The 14,613-nt window shown below is 55.3% G+C and overlaps 1 protein-coding gene across 10 annotated transcripts in view; it reads left to right on the top strand.

Moving 5' to 3' along the window:
- Positions 1–14,613, top strand: part of LOC103640164 (formin-like protein 12) — a 55,260-nt gene that overhangs the window by 22,144 nt on the left and 18,503 nt on the right. For 5 of the 10 annotated variants that reach the window (XM_008662798.4, XM_035964120.1, XM_035964119.1 and 2 more), the window contains 4 exons: positions 8,162–8,242; positions 8,326–8,376; positions 8,457–8,538; positions 8,658–8,752. In XM_008662798.4, coding sequence (XP_008661020.1) covers positions 8,162–8,242; positions 8,326–8,376; positions 8,457–8,538; positions 8,658–8,752 — 309 coding nt within the window. Of the gene's footprint in view, positions 1–8,161; positions 8,243–8,325; positions 8,377–8,456; positions 8,539–8,657; positions 8,753–14,613 lie in introns of those variants that run through there. The other 5 variants (XM_008662809.4, XM_008662829.4, XM_035964117.1 and 2 more) reach the window with 3 other exon arrangements.

The following is a 14,613-nucleotide window of genomic DNA, read 5'->3' as shown; positions in this document are numbered from 1 at the left end:
TAGCGACCGCCGGAGCCTCCCCCGGAAGGTTGGGAGGGGGCTGGCAGCTGTGTAGCCGGTTGCTGGGAATGACGAGGAGCGCCGGTGGAGGGCGCAGGAGTAGTGGTGCTGCCCATACTGCCAGGCGCAGTGAGTGCAGCAAGAGCAGCAGCAGGGGGAGCCTTCGTCATGGTGAGCTCCTCAAGAGCAAGGTTGTCGTGGACCTGCCGAAAACTGGGCAGGGGGTATGTGCGACGAAGATGTAGACCAAGCGCAAGGAAGCGCTTGTTAAGACCTCGGATGATGTTGAGGACAAGAGTTCTGTCGGAGACGGGCTCGCTAAGGTCGCGAAGATCCTTGGCAAGCTTTTTGTAGCGACGGTAGTATTCGGCAACGGGAAGATCGCCCTGGGAGGAGCGGAACTCTTGGTCAGTGTATAGAGCACGGGTGGTGCGGTTCCCTAGGAACTATGGCTCGATGGAGAGCCACAAGACGTGCGCTGGGATACAGCGTCGGCGAGGCCGTCAGAGATGGTGTTGAGGATCCAATTACGGACGACGGCATCCATGCGAACCCAATCGGGCGAGGCATAGGCAGTGATATCGGAGAGAACATGACCTTCCAGAGAGAACTTGGTTAGGGTGAGGAGGAAGGTGTCGCACCATCGGGCGTAGAATGTGGAGTTGACGTCGAGGAGCGGGATGAGGGTGCGGATGTTCTGCACTGCCACTGCCTGGGTGTGTAGGTTCAGCAGGGTTGCAGCCTCATGATGGAGTGTTGCGTCCAGTGGGGAGGTGCCACCGTCTTGGATGTCGTTGTCGGGATCTCTGTGGAAGTGACGTCACTGGGGGGAGGCGGCGCAGCAGCCGCGTGTTCACGCGCGGCGCGTTCCAGGGTCGCGCGCACGCGAGCGTCCGCCGCGTCGCGTTCCTGTTGGGTGACGGCGGCCTGGGCTTGGCGCTCGCGTTCCGGGACAACATCCTCCTCCTGTGAGTCAGCAACGGGATCGGACTCGATGCCGGAGATGGCAGCGGCCATGAAGCAGTGCCGGGAACAGCGTGGTGGAGCAGCGCCGAAGAAGGGAGGCGCGATGGAAGCGGAAGCGACAGGGAAAAAGCCTAGACTCGTGATATCATGTGAGTGAAGTAGAATGCAGGAATTATGTCTTCTATTGATAGAGTAGAGGTGCTGTTACATATATATATATAGGGGAAGAGCTAGAGGCAAAAGGAAACCTCCTAAACAAGGAAACAACAGGACCCTAATTGATCCTTACCATCCTGGACTCCTCCCCAAATCTCTCTCTATCCTATACAAGGCTGGTCGGCTGCTTATGTGCCTATATACAAGGCAATGAATGTGTAACAGAAATGCCCCAACCATCTCAACCGGTGTTAAATAAGCTTTTCTTCAATTGGACCTACTCCTAAACAAGGAAACAACAGGACCCTAATTGATCCTTACCATCCTGGACTCCTCCCCAAATCTCTCTCTATCCTAACCTGCTATACAAGGCTGGTCGACTGCTTATGTGCCTATATACAAGGCAATGAATGTGTAACAGAAATGCCCCAACCATCTCAACCGGTGTTAAATAAGTTTTTCTTCAATTGGCGCTACTCCTAGCCGATCGTGTATGTCATCGTATCTCACTCGGTCCAATCTTGTGTGCCCACATCCAACGCAACATACGCATCTCTGCGACACTTAGTTGTTGGATATGTCGTCTCTTAGTAGGCCAACACTCAGTCCCCATATGACATAGCGGGCCTAATCGCCATCCTAGAGAACTTGCCTTTCGGCTCCTGCAGAACTTGGCACTCTCTTGTCACATAGGACTCTCGATGCTTGACGCCATTTCATCCACCCCGCTTTGATCCAGTTGGAGAATAGTTAATCCAAGTAGTTGGGCCAAGCCCATTACACAGAGGGGTAAACATGTAATGGCACGAGGACTGACCCAAAACCCTAACGGGATTCTAACACCCCAACAGTCTCAAGTCTCTCCTGTACAGATGTTGAGGCTGGATCAAAACTCGGCGAAAACACTCGACAACAGCCCCTTGGTGAAGACGTCGGTGAATTGCAGCGTTGTCGATAGGCTGAGAACCCGAATGTCACCAGCGGTGACACGCTCGCGGACGAAGTGCAGGTCGATCTCCACGTGCTTCGTGCACTGATGCTACATGGGATTGGTGGAGAGGTAGACCATGCTGACATTGTCGCATTAGACAAGGACGACGCGTTGGAGGGGGTTGTAGAGAAGTTGGCGCAACCAGGAAGCCTCGGACACGCCGTTGGCCACAACGCGGTACTCAACCTCAACGCTGGAGCGAGAGACGACGGGCTGGCACTTGGTGGCCCAGGAGACGAGGTTGGCGCCCATGAACACGGTGTAACCGGAAGTGGACCTACGGTGTCGGAGCAACCAGCGTAGTCAGCGTCGGTGTAGACCACAAGCTCCGTCGTCGGGGAGGGTCGTAGTCGATGGGGCCACAGAGGTAGCGTAGGATCCGCTTGAGAGTGGTGAGATGGGGCTCCCGCGAGGTGTGCATGTGAAGGCACAATTACTGGACGACGTAGGCGATGTCGGGCCTAGAGAAGGTCATGTACTGAAGGGCGTCGGTGAGGCTCCGGTAGGACATCGCGTCGATGACAGGGGGCCCGTCGTCCACAGAGAGCTTCTTCTGAGTGTCGATAGGCGTGGAGCAGGGCTTGCAGTCAAACATGCCAGCCCATTCCATGATGTCGAGGGCGTACTAACGCTGGTTTAGGAAGAGACCCTGAGGCCTCCGCTCGGCGGTGATGGCGAGGAAGTGTGGAGAGGCCCGCAAGGGCGCGATTGTGCACTGAAGAAGATCGGTGTTGGACGCCATGAGCACGATGTCGTCGACGTAGAGCAGCAGGTAGACGGTGTCTTCGCCGCGTCGGTAGATGAACAGGGACGTGTTCAACTTGGCCTCGACGAAGTCGATGGAGGCCAAGTGGGAGGCGAAGCGGTTGTACCAGGCCCACGGTGCCTAGTTGAGGCCATACAGGGAGCAGTTCAGTCGGCAGACCAGATCCGGATGAGCTGAGTCGACGAAGCCGGTGGGCTGGCTGTAGCAAGAGGAAGGCATTCTTGACATCAAGTTGATGGACTGTCCAGTCCCTGGAGATGGCGAGGGAGAGGAGGGCGCGAACGGTGGCGAACTTGACGACGAGGTTGAAGGTCTCGTCGTAGTCCACTTTGGGGTGCTGGGTGATGCCCAAAAGGACTCAACAGGCCTTGTAGCGGCCGAGCGAGCCATTCGAGGCCAGCTTGTGGCGGAAGATCCACTTGTGGCCAGCAGGGCGGCGTACTCCTCCATCCGTGAGAGCAGCATGAACAGAGGGAACCGGGGAGGCGTTCAGAGGAGCATCGGCGGCGGAGAACGCCGGTGGCGCGACGAGTCACCATCGGGTGGATGTGGTCGGGGTCGCGGTGGATGGCGACTGGGTGGTAACCAGGGGCCGAGGGAGCGGCCCGCCCGCGATGGTGGCAGGCGAGGGCGAGGTCTGCGAAGCAAGCCATACGGGGGGCAGGCGTCGTGCTCGTCGACGAGGCTACGCATGGTGCAGGCAGGGTCGACGGAGCCAGCAAGAGGAAAGTCATCTTCATGAAAGACGACATGACGAGAGATGAGGATGCAGTGGGTGAGGAGGTCAAGGCAATGGTACCCCTTGTGATTAAAGGAGTAACCGAGAAAAGGACAATGAGTGAAGCGAGGGGAGAGCTTGTAAGCAGCGGTGGCAAAGGTATTGGGATAGCAGGCACAACCAAAGACACGAAGGTGGTCATAGGAGGGGGTTGTGCCATACAGGGCAGAGTGGGGAGTGGGGTGGCTCCACCGCCTTCGAGGGAAGGCGGTTGAGGAGATGGGTAGCAGTATTTAGGGCCTCTGTCCAGTAGCTGGCAGACAGAGACACTTAAAAGAGGAGGCAGATCATGTTGGTGGTGGTGCGAATGATGCGTTTGACCCGTCCGTTCTGGGGAGGGGTGTAAGGGCACGAGAGACGCAACCGTGGGAGAGAAAGAAGGAGCGGGAGGCAGAGTTGTTGAACTCGCGGTCGTTGTGACATTGAAGGGCACGAACCGGGCGACGGAACTGGGTGGAGACCTAGGCAAAGAAGTGTGTGAGGGTGGAAAAGGTGTCGGACTTCAATCGAAGCGGGAAAGTCCAAAAAATGAGAGAAGTCATCTAGAATGACCAGGTAGTATTTGTAACGAGAGAGGCTGAGGACAAGAGAAGTTCAGAGATCACAGTCTGAGCAGCCCAGGACATGGAAGTGGAAAAAGGAAGACGAGAGTGACGGCTGAGCTGGCAAGCATGACAGAGGCGCTCAAAGGAGCCTCGACCAAGAGATATCTGAGCGGCTGGAGAGCTAGGACATCACGTCAGGTCTAGAGTGCCCGAGACGATAATGCCAAACGGTGGAGGTGGTGGTAGAAGCAAGAGCATGGGGGAGGCTATGCTGGTGGGGGAAGTGTATGGCAAGTGAATAGAGTAGAGGAGGCCTCACAACGAGCGAGCACGACACGAGTGGGAAGGTGTCGTATGGTGACTCCTAGTGATCGAACTCTATAGAATAGTTGTTGTCACTAGTGAAGCGTCACTAGTGAAGCGACGAACCGAGAGAAGGGGATGAGTCAAATGGGGAGCAACAAGAACGTTGTTGAGGTAGAAGGGTCCCGGAAGAACCGATGCGCCTACTGAGGTGCCCGGGAGGGTGGAATCGTTCGCCACCACGATAGAGGATGGATGTGAGGGGTGTGGAGGATGGTAGTGGAATAATGAGCTAGTGGTAGGAGTGGTGTGGAAGGAGGCTCCGGAGTCGACCACCCAATTGGTGGGAGAGGGAGGGGGCGAAGGCACGTGGTGCGAGGAGAGAGCTAGCGGAGGAGCTCCGACAAGGCTAGTAGGAGGAGAGGGAGACAACAAGGTCTCGACTACCAGGGATGCAATCACAGCACGAGGGAAGACAAGCAGGCCAGGCACGTGACGGTCCGCCTGAGGGTGGATCTCGACGCAGTCACGAAGGATAGGGTTCAAGGCCCAATCAAAGGACACGAAGGTGCCCTGGACAAGCTGGCCGTCAAGGAGGACACACACAGGGCAGGGGAAGGGAGGCAGAGAAGTCGAGGGGACAGCGGGCGAGGTAAGGCTTGCGGCCGCGGAAAACGAGCATGCAACCAGAGGAGCAGGACTAAGGACGTCGGGGGTGTGGTTGCGCCGTTGTTGAGGGTGGCCGCGACGCTGGGAAACCGGGAGCCACAAGGGTTGCGGGCGAGGTGAAGCCGGTGGACCGCACACAGGAGAGAGGCACGCCGCCCATGGAGAAGTGAACCGGGCCTGTCGCATGATGGAGACCAGCGACAAGAGGAGACACGAAAGTGACGGGATCGACGAAGAGAGCACGCAAAGCAGCAGGGACATGGGAGTCCATGCCCACACCAGCGAGGGCGGCGTAGAGAGCTGCCAAGCCTGCAGGAAGAGTTGCAGCAGGTGGCGCCATTGGTGTTGTGCTCGTACAAGGGGCCGTGCCGGTGCTGTGGAGGTTGGCAGCGCTGGTCTGCTGGAGGAGGGGGGCAGTGCAGTGGGGCAGCAGGCGTGCATGCCGAGGTGGGGAGGCGTGTGGGCATCGCCCATGGTTGGAGAAGGGGGGGGGGGCGCCATGAGAGAGAGGCGCCAAGGTCGCAACAATAGTCGACGAGGAAACCTGAGGCGGCGGGCCAGAGGGGCTGGGACCGGAGGCGAGGAGGGAGGCCGCGACGGCCTAGAAGCTGTGAGCGGCGGGCGGCCGCAATAGAGGAGCGGGCCGGCCTGGGGAAGAGGGAGGTCGGCAGCCAACAAGAAGGATCCAGGCGACGGCGGCGAGATCCAGATGGCGGCGGGGCGGCACCTATCCAAGCACGCAGGGCAGGGGCCGTGCGTGGTCGGTGGCCAACCTAGGACGGAGAGAAGCAAGCATCCACGGCAGAGCGGCCTAGAAGCTGTGGGCGGCAGGCGACCGCGGCAGAGGAGCGGGCCGACCTGGGGAAGAGAGTGGTCGGCGGCCAGCAAGTAGGATCCGGGCGACAGCGGCGAGATCGAGATGGCGGCGGGGCAGGTGTCTTGCGTGGTCGGCGGCCAACCTGGGACAGAGAGAAGCAGGCGTCCACGACAGAGGGTCCGGGAAGGCCGACGTCCAGGGGAGTTGTGGCCGGCGGTGACTGTAGAGAGGAGGGCCGGCGACCAGGAGGTGGGAAGGAGGGAGAGAGAGAAAAAAATGGAGAGAGAACTAAACCTAGCTCTGGAACCAAGTTGGAGAATGGAAACCCTAGCCCTAATCGTGCATATATATAATCCAAGTAACATTCTTTCTTCTCCTTTATTGCCTTTCGAACGCGGTCCACCACCAAGTATCTTTAGGTTCACCTCTTCTCCCTTTGGTCACTCCAAACACCTCTGACGCCACCTTCCTAATACAAGTTGCCATCTTCACCCACATGTTGTTTGCATCTTCTTCTTCGGACCAAGCACCCTCCACAATAACTCTTTCCTTTAAAACTTCAGATGTCTCCCTTTTGAGTTTCCACCACTTCGTCCTCGCAAATTTGGCTTGGTTATCCCTATGGGTACGAATCCAAAAACGGAAGTCAGCCACCACAAGTTTATGTTGGGGCACAACATTCTCTCCATGTATCACCTTACAATCCAAACATGCTTGTTTATCTTCTCTCCTTGTGAGAACGAAGTCGATCTAGCTCGGGCCACTGCTAAAAGTCACCAAGTGACTCTTTCTGAAGAAAGTGTTGGCTATCACTAGGTTGTAGGCTACAACAAACTTCAAAATATCCTCTCCTTGATTCCTACTACCATACCTGAAACCTCCATGATCCAGCTCATAACCTGCATTTGTTGAACCTACATGACCATTGAGATCTCCTCCTATAAAAAGCTTCTCATTGGTGGGTACTGCTCTAACCATGCCAGCTAAGTCTTCCCAGAACTTCCTCTTCTCGCTCTCACTAAGACCAACCTGAGGGGCATATGCACTTATAATGTTCAAGACTACGACCCCCAAAACTAGTTTGACTAGGATAATCCTAAGCCTTTTGACATCCACCACTCCATCTTTGAGGCTCTTATCAATCAGGATACCTACTACATTTATGTTTGTCACTGTTCCTGAGTACCAAAGCTTGAAGCGAAAGGGCCTCTAGTCGAGTTGGTTAGGTGATCTGAGTAGCACTGCTCAGGTCTTGAGTTGACTCCTCGGGAGCGAATTTCAGGTTGTGGTTAAAAAATCCCCTTGTTTGTCCCACGCCAAAGCACAGGTCTATGGCCTGGTCCTGGACGCGGTCCTTTCTCACATGGGCTACAGTGCCGCTGTGTATGGGTGAGGCAGCCAGGCAGGGGTTCAAGGGTTTTCTCGATTTGTGTGAGGTCTTCTTAATATAATGTCCGGGGCTGTCTTACCCCCCGCAAGTCGAGTATCAAAGCTTGAAACTAGTGTTCTCCACCTTCTTTGCTTTTTACCCCTTCCATTTTGTCTCCTGGACACATAGGATATTAACACGCCTCCTGCTCGCTGCATCGACTAACTCTCTTAGCTTACCTGTAATGGACCCTACGTTCCAACCTACACGGATCCTAATCGGCTCAACTAGATTCCTTACCCCTCGCACCCGTTGAGACAGATGCGAAGACCCTTACACATTTGTCACTACACCCAGGCACCAATGTAGCGCGCCACTAAGGAAGCGACGACCTGATCTTTGCTCACTTGACACGACATCCAAATCATGACACGGCGTATCACCAAGGGGGTGGCGGTGGTGGCCCGATCCTTGCCCATTTAACACCATACCCAGGTTTCGATATGACGCGTCGCTAAGAGAGTTGCCCCAACGGTTTTTATTGGGTTTCATCTCCATTTGAGTGGCTAAGTTTTTTATAGCTGGCTCGACACGCCTAACGCAACCCTCCTCATACATGGACTTAGGAGCAGGCTATGCTGCACCAACATATGCTGAGACAACATAGAGAGATACACGTCTATACATATCTCTAATTACATGTTTATATATGGGGTGTGTGTCATATGGGAGTATTGCATAATTATTTAAAATCTTGATGTACCTGTTTCCTTGAATTACCTTGCTGCCTGCCATCTGCAGTTCTTTCTAGAGTTGATGAAGGTGCCGAGGGTTGAATCTAAGCTTCAGATATTCGCTTTCAAGATTCAGTTTCAGTCTCAGGTCATATGCTGGTAACTTTTTGATATTTTGACCATTGAGGTGTTCATAGCTTTTCATATCCACCTTTCTTCTTTTCCTCTTAGATTAGAGATGTTAGAAAGAATTTGCAGACTGTGTCATCTGCTTGTGAGGAGGTACACATTTTCCTGAATTTTTATTTTTACACTTGGTATCCATTTCCATCATGAGAGAACTCCACTGATATGCCATTCAGCTCAGAAGCTCTGAGAAGTTGAAGGTTATCATGAAGAACATTTTGTTAATTGGGAATACATTAAATCAAGGCACACCAAGAGGTAATGGACTTTTGTTGTTGATGTTGTAAACATCTTTAAACTTTATTTTCTGCATATATCTTCAGGCCAATACCTTATCTTTTCTATTAGAAAGTAATATTCTTGCTATTTCATTGCAGGCCAAGCTGTTGGTTTTCGCTTGGACAGCCTCCTAAAACTTATAGACACCCGTGCCACTAGTGGCAGAATGACATTAATGCACTTTCTATGTAAGGTATGTAGCGAACTGAAATCCAAAAATTGAATAACAGAAAAGTAGCAAGCATTCAAAACTTCTGTGTTTTTTCTATGCATCCATGTGCTGCAAATGAGCCTAGGATGGTTGAGGTTGTGAATGACATTAATGCACTTTCTATGTAAGGTATGTAGCGAACTGAAATCCAAAAATTGAAAAACAGAAAAGTAGCAAGCATTCAAAACTTCTGTATTTTTTCTATGCATCCATGTGCTGCAAATGAGCCTAGGATGGTTGAGGTTGTGGATGTAAGCTTAGAGATTTTCTAGATTGATACTTTCCATGTTCTTAGAGATATTCTAGGGATATTCTAGATTGATAATTTTTCATGTAACTGGATATATTCCATGTATTGGAATAGTAAACCCTAACCCTAATAGGGGTTGGGTGAAGTATTAATAGACCGAGTAAACTGGGCCAGGCCCATTACAGACGGGTATTCTAACACCCCCCCGCAGTCACAACTCTATCCTGTACAGATGTTGAGACTGGAGCGAAAGTCTAAAAATACACTCGACGGTAACCCCTTGGTGAAAATGTCGGCGAACTGCAGCGTGGTGGGGACGCGGAGAAAGCTTATGAGGGGCAGTAGCAGAAGTGTTAGGGTAGCAGGCACAGCTGAAGACGCGAAGGTGGTCGTAGGTGGGGGCTGTGCCGTACAGGGCGAAGTAGGGAGTAGGGTGGCACACCGCCTTGGAGGGAAGACGGTTGAGAAGGTGGGTGGCGGTGTGCAGGGCCTCTGCCCAGTAGCTGGCAGGGAGAGACGTCTGAAAGAGAAGGCAGCGGATCATATTGGTGGTGGTGCGAATCATGCGTTCAGCCCAGCCGTTTTGGGCAGAGGTGTAAGGGCACGAGAGACGCAACTGGACGCCATGAGTGAGAAAGAAAGAGCGGGAGGCGTGATTGTCGAACTCGCGGCCATTGTCACACTGCAAGGCACGGACCGGGCAGTGAAACTAGGTGGAGACCTGCGAAGAAGTGTGTGAGGGGAGAGATTCTGATATTTGCCATCAGCAAGAAACAGGTTTGTAAAATTGCCATTAGGCCCACATTTCATAGACCCAGCTGGACCCACAATTCATAGATACAGTGGTAATTATAACAAGAAGACAATATTGTGAGTGGCAAAAGTCCAATTATCTCGTGTGAGGGTGGTGAATGTGTCAGACTTCAATCTAAGATGAAAAGTCCAAAGAAAATGGGAAAAGTCATCCAAAATCACCAAATAGTATTTATAACCAGAAAGGACTGAGTACAGGAGAGGTCCAGAGATCACAATGAACCAGGTCAAAAGCCTGCTCAGCCCGAGAAGCAGAAGTGGTGAATGGGAGACGAGTATGTCGGCCTAACTGGCAAGCATGACAGAGGCCCTCAAAATGTCCCCTACTACATGAAGGATCTAGGCTACTGGTAATCTTGGTCATGACGTCAGGGCCGGGATGTCCGAGACGACGATGCCAAGTGGTGGAGGAGGTGGTGGAGACCAGGGCAGGAGGCGGAGACGCGCCAGAGGTGGATGGTTGGAGCGTGTAGAGGGGCCCCGAGCTGTCACAGCGGGCGAGGGGAGTCCTGGTGGCCAAATCCTTCAAAGAGAAACCAGAGGGGTCAAACTCAATGGATCAAGAGTTGTCAGTGGTGAAACGACGAACAGAAAGGAGATTATGAGTGATGTGGGGGGCTACGAGAACGTCGTTGAGGTAGAACGGTCCAGGGAGAACCGAGGCACCTACTGAGGTGACAGGCAGAGTGGAACTGTTCTCAACGACGATCGATGAAGGATGAGAGGAATGGGGGGGGGGGGTGGGAGCGGGAGAGCGTGCCTGTAGTGGGAGTGGTGTGGTAGGAGGCACCAGAGTCGATCACCCAGTCGGAGGAAGGAGGGGTCATCGCCATGGTGCTGAAGGCGGCGGCGAGGGAGGCGTGGTCCCAGCCTCCAGACATCGGGGACAGTATCGACAGGCGTGGAGCAGGGCTTGCAGTCAGACATGCCAGCCCGCTTTAGAATGTCAATGGTGTACTGGCGCTGGGGCAGAAGGAGACCCTGGGACTAACGTTCGGCGGTGATGCCGACGAAGTGATGGGGAGGCCCCAGGTCCTTCATCGCAAACTCCCGCTGGAGGGCGATGATCGTGCGCTGTAGGAGATCGCAGTGGATGTCGTGAGCACAATGTCGTCGACGTATAGGAGGTAGACGGTGTCCTCGCCGCGCCGGTAGATGAAGAGTGACATATCCGACTTGGCCTCGACGAAGCTGATGGAGGCGAAGCGGCTGTACCAGGCCCGCGGCGCCTGCTTGAGGTCGTAGAGGTAGTGGTTCAGCCGGCAGACCAGGTTCGGGTGAGCGGCGTCGACGAAGCTGGTGGGCTGGCTGCAGTGGACAGTCTCCGTCAGAGTGCCATGGAGGAAGGCGTTGTTGACGTTGAGCTGATGGATCTCCCAGTTCCGGGAGAGGGCGAGGGAGAGGACGGCGCGGGCGTTGGCGAACTTGACGATGGGGTTGAAGGTCTCGTCATAGTCCACTCCAGGACGCTGGGTGAAACCCCAAAGGACCCAGCGGCCCTTGCAACGGTCGAGAGAGCCATCTGAAGTCAGCTTGTAGCGAATGAGCCACTTGTCGGTGACCACATTGGTGCAAGGAGGACACGGCACCAGGTCCCAGGTGTGGTTGGCCAGCAGGGTGGCATACTCCTCCATGGCCTGATGCCATTGAGGGTCAGCGAGGGCGGTGCGAACGAAGGAGGGGACCGGGGAGGCGTCCGGTGGAGTAGTGGTCGTATCAGCGGCCAGGATCAGCCTGTCGAATGGCCAAAGGACACTTGCGGCGCAGCGAGTCACCATCAGGTGGATGTGCCCGGGGTCACGGTGAATGGCGACCCGGTGGTACACCGACGGTTCAGAGCGAGGCGCCGGGACGGCGGTGGCCGCGGGCGTGGTTAGCTCGCGGCGATGATAGACGACGGCGGGGTCGGCGAATCGGACCACACTCGTCGAGGGGCCTGGGTTCGTGGGCGCTGAGGGAGGAGCGCTCCCGCGGCCGTGGTAGATGAGGGCGGGGTTAGCGAAGCGAATCCCACTCGTTGACGAGGCCAGAGTCGTCGGGGCCACGCGTGGCGCAAGCGGGGTTGACGGGGCCGCGTGTGGCACATGCGTAGGGGACGGGGCCGTACGTGGTGTGGGTAGAAGTGCGAGCAGGGACGTCGAAGCCGCGTGTGGCACAGGTGGGGTTGATGGGGTCGCGCGAGGCGCGGGCAACAGTGCGAGGCGAGGTGCCTGGGAGGGATGGGTGCTCGAATCAGACTCAAGGAGGGAGCCGAGATCGGTGGGTGGGGAGGAGCCAGTAAGGGGAAACACATCTTCGTCGAAGACGACGTGACGAGAGATGATGATGCGATGGGTGGTGAGATCAAGACATCGATACCCCTTGTGGTCAGGGGAGTAGCCAAGGAAGAGGCAGCGAGTGGAGCGTGGAGACAACTTATGAGGAGCAGTAGCGGAAGTGTTGCGATAGCAGGCACAACCGAACATGCGGAGGTGGTCGTAGGAGGGGTTGTGTTGTACATGGTGAAGTAGGGGGTGGGTGGCGTTGTGCAGGGCCTCTACCCAGTAGCTGACAGGGAGACGCCTGGAAGAGAAGGCATCAGATCATATTAGTGGTGGTGCAAATCATGCCCTCGACCCGACCGTTCTGGGCAGAGGTGTAGGGGCACGAGAGACGCAACTGAACACCACTGGTTAGGAAGAATGACCTGGAGGCATGGTTGTCGAACTCGCGGCCATTGTCACACTGCAGGGCACAGACCGGGCGACGGAACTGGGTGGAGACCCAGGCGAAGAAATGAGTGAGCATGGTAAAAGTGTCGGACTTCAACCGAAGAGGAAAAGTCCAGAGAAAATGGGAAATCATCCAAAATTACCAAATAGAATTTATATCCGGAAAGACTGAGTACAGGGGAGGTCCAGAGGTCACAATGAACCAGGTCAAAAGCCTGCTCAGTCCGAGAAGAAGGTAGTAAAAGGGAGACGAGTGTGTCAGCCAAGCTGACCAGCATGACAGAGGCCCTCAAAATGTCCCCTATTACAAGAAGAATCTAAACTACTAGAAAGCTTGGTCATGACGTCAGGTGGGGTGGCCGAGACGACGACGCCAAGTGGTGGAGATGGTGGTGGAGACCAGGATGGGAGGTGGAGACACGCCGGTGGAAGAGGGCCAGAGTGTGTAGAGGGGCCCGACGCTGTCACATCGGGCGAGTGGGGTCCTGGTGGCCAAATCCTTCATAGAAAAACTAGAGGGGTCAAACTCAATGGAACAAGAATTGTCGGTGGTGAACTGATGGACGGAAAGGAGATTGTGGGTGATGTGTGGGGCTACGAGAACATCGTTGAGATAGAACGGTTCAGGGAGCACCGATGCACCTACTAAGGTGACCGGAAGAGTGGAATCGTTTCCAACGACGATCGAGGTAGGGTGTGTGGGAGGAGGTGGGTGTGAGCGAGATAGCATGTCTGCGGTGTGGGTGGTGTGGTAGGATGCACCGGAGTCGATGACTCAGTCAGAAGTTGGTGGAGCTAGCGCCATGGTGCTGTATGTGGCGGTGAGAGAGAATGGGTCCCAGCCTCCAGCGAACGGGGACCAGGGTGTCGTGGCAGGGGTCCCCGTAGGCGGGAGCTAAGGCGGGGGTGATGGAATAAGTCTTGAGCATCTAGAGGACAGCAGTCACTTTTGACTGTCCTCTGTAGTCCTTAGCATCTAGAGGACAGTTTGACTGTCCTTTGTATTCTCTTTAGCATCTAGAGGACAACAGTCGCTTTTTGACTGTCCTCTGTAGTCGCTTTAGCATCTAGAGGACAACAGTCGCTTTTGACTGTCCTCTGTAGTCTCTTTAGCATCTAGAGGACAATCCTGTTGTGTAGTGTGTGAGAAGGGTGTGGTAGTGCAGCCTCTAGGGCTATAAATATGGGTCTCCAACCCTTAGATGGGTATGGCATTGTGTAGTGTTTGAGGAAATAAACAGAAAATTGCCCCAACTCAGTGTCATCCTCTTGATGAGAGTTAGAGTCCCTTTACTAATTGGTATCAAAGCCAAACTATCCTGCAGCCTAAACATCTCGTGCTCATCTCCTTCCCGCGTCTCTCCCCACACTCAGTCGGCAGCAAGAGCTCCAACTGTTCCTTCCTCCCCTGCTCAGACGAGCAGCCCTTCGTCTGAGATAGCCTCTTCCACACGCAGCAACCCCTCACTAGCCCACCATGTCCCTACGCTCGGCCACTTCGAGTGCGCTGTGCCAGCAGGAGGCCGAGGTCGCCGCGGCTCAAGAACGCGAGCGAGCAGCAACAGCGGCTGCAGCGACAGCGGCGAGGGCAGCACGGTTGGCGGCGGCGGAACTGGCAGCGGCGAGAGCGGAAGTAGAAGCAGCGGAGGCGGCGGATGCTGCACGTGCGGCGGCAACAGAGCTCGAGGTTCTGCGCGGCAGTAGAGCTGGCAGCTCTGCTTCTGTCGACGACAACACCGACGAAGAGCTCAGGCTGGCGAGGGAAGCAGCGCGAGAGCAGGCGGCACAGTGGGCAGCCGCGCATCCCCATGGGGGCGCGCGTGGCGGCAGCCCGGATAGGCGCCGACGCGCCGATGGCGCTCCAGGCGGGGGCGCACGCGGCGGTAGCCCAGACGGGCGTAGACGCGCCGGCGGTGCTCCCGGCGGCAGCGACCGAGTCGACGGAGATCGCGGCCTCTACAGGCGGCGCGGTTCTCCCTCCCCGGATCGGTACCATGGTCGCCGCATGGCCCAGGCCATTGTCAGGGACATCGGTCCCGGCGGTGGGTGGCCTACCCTCACCAAGACCA

Source organism: Zea mays, chromosome 1, assembly GCF_902167145.1.
Source record: "Zea mays cultivar B73 chromosome 1, Zm-B73-REFERENCE-NAM-5.0, whole genome shotgun sequence".
Lineage (NCBI taxonomy): Eukaryota > Viridiplantae > Streptophyta > Magnoliopsida > Poales > Poaceae > Zea > Zea mays.
Note: the sequence above shows the minus strand (reverse complement) of the source record. Positions and strands in the feature narration are given on the sequence as shown.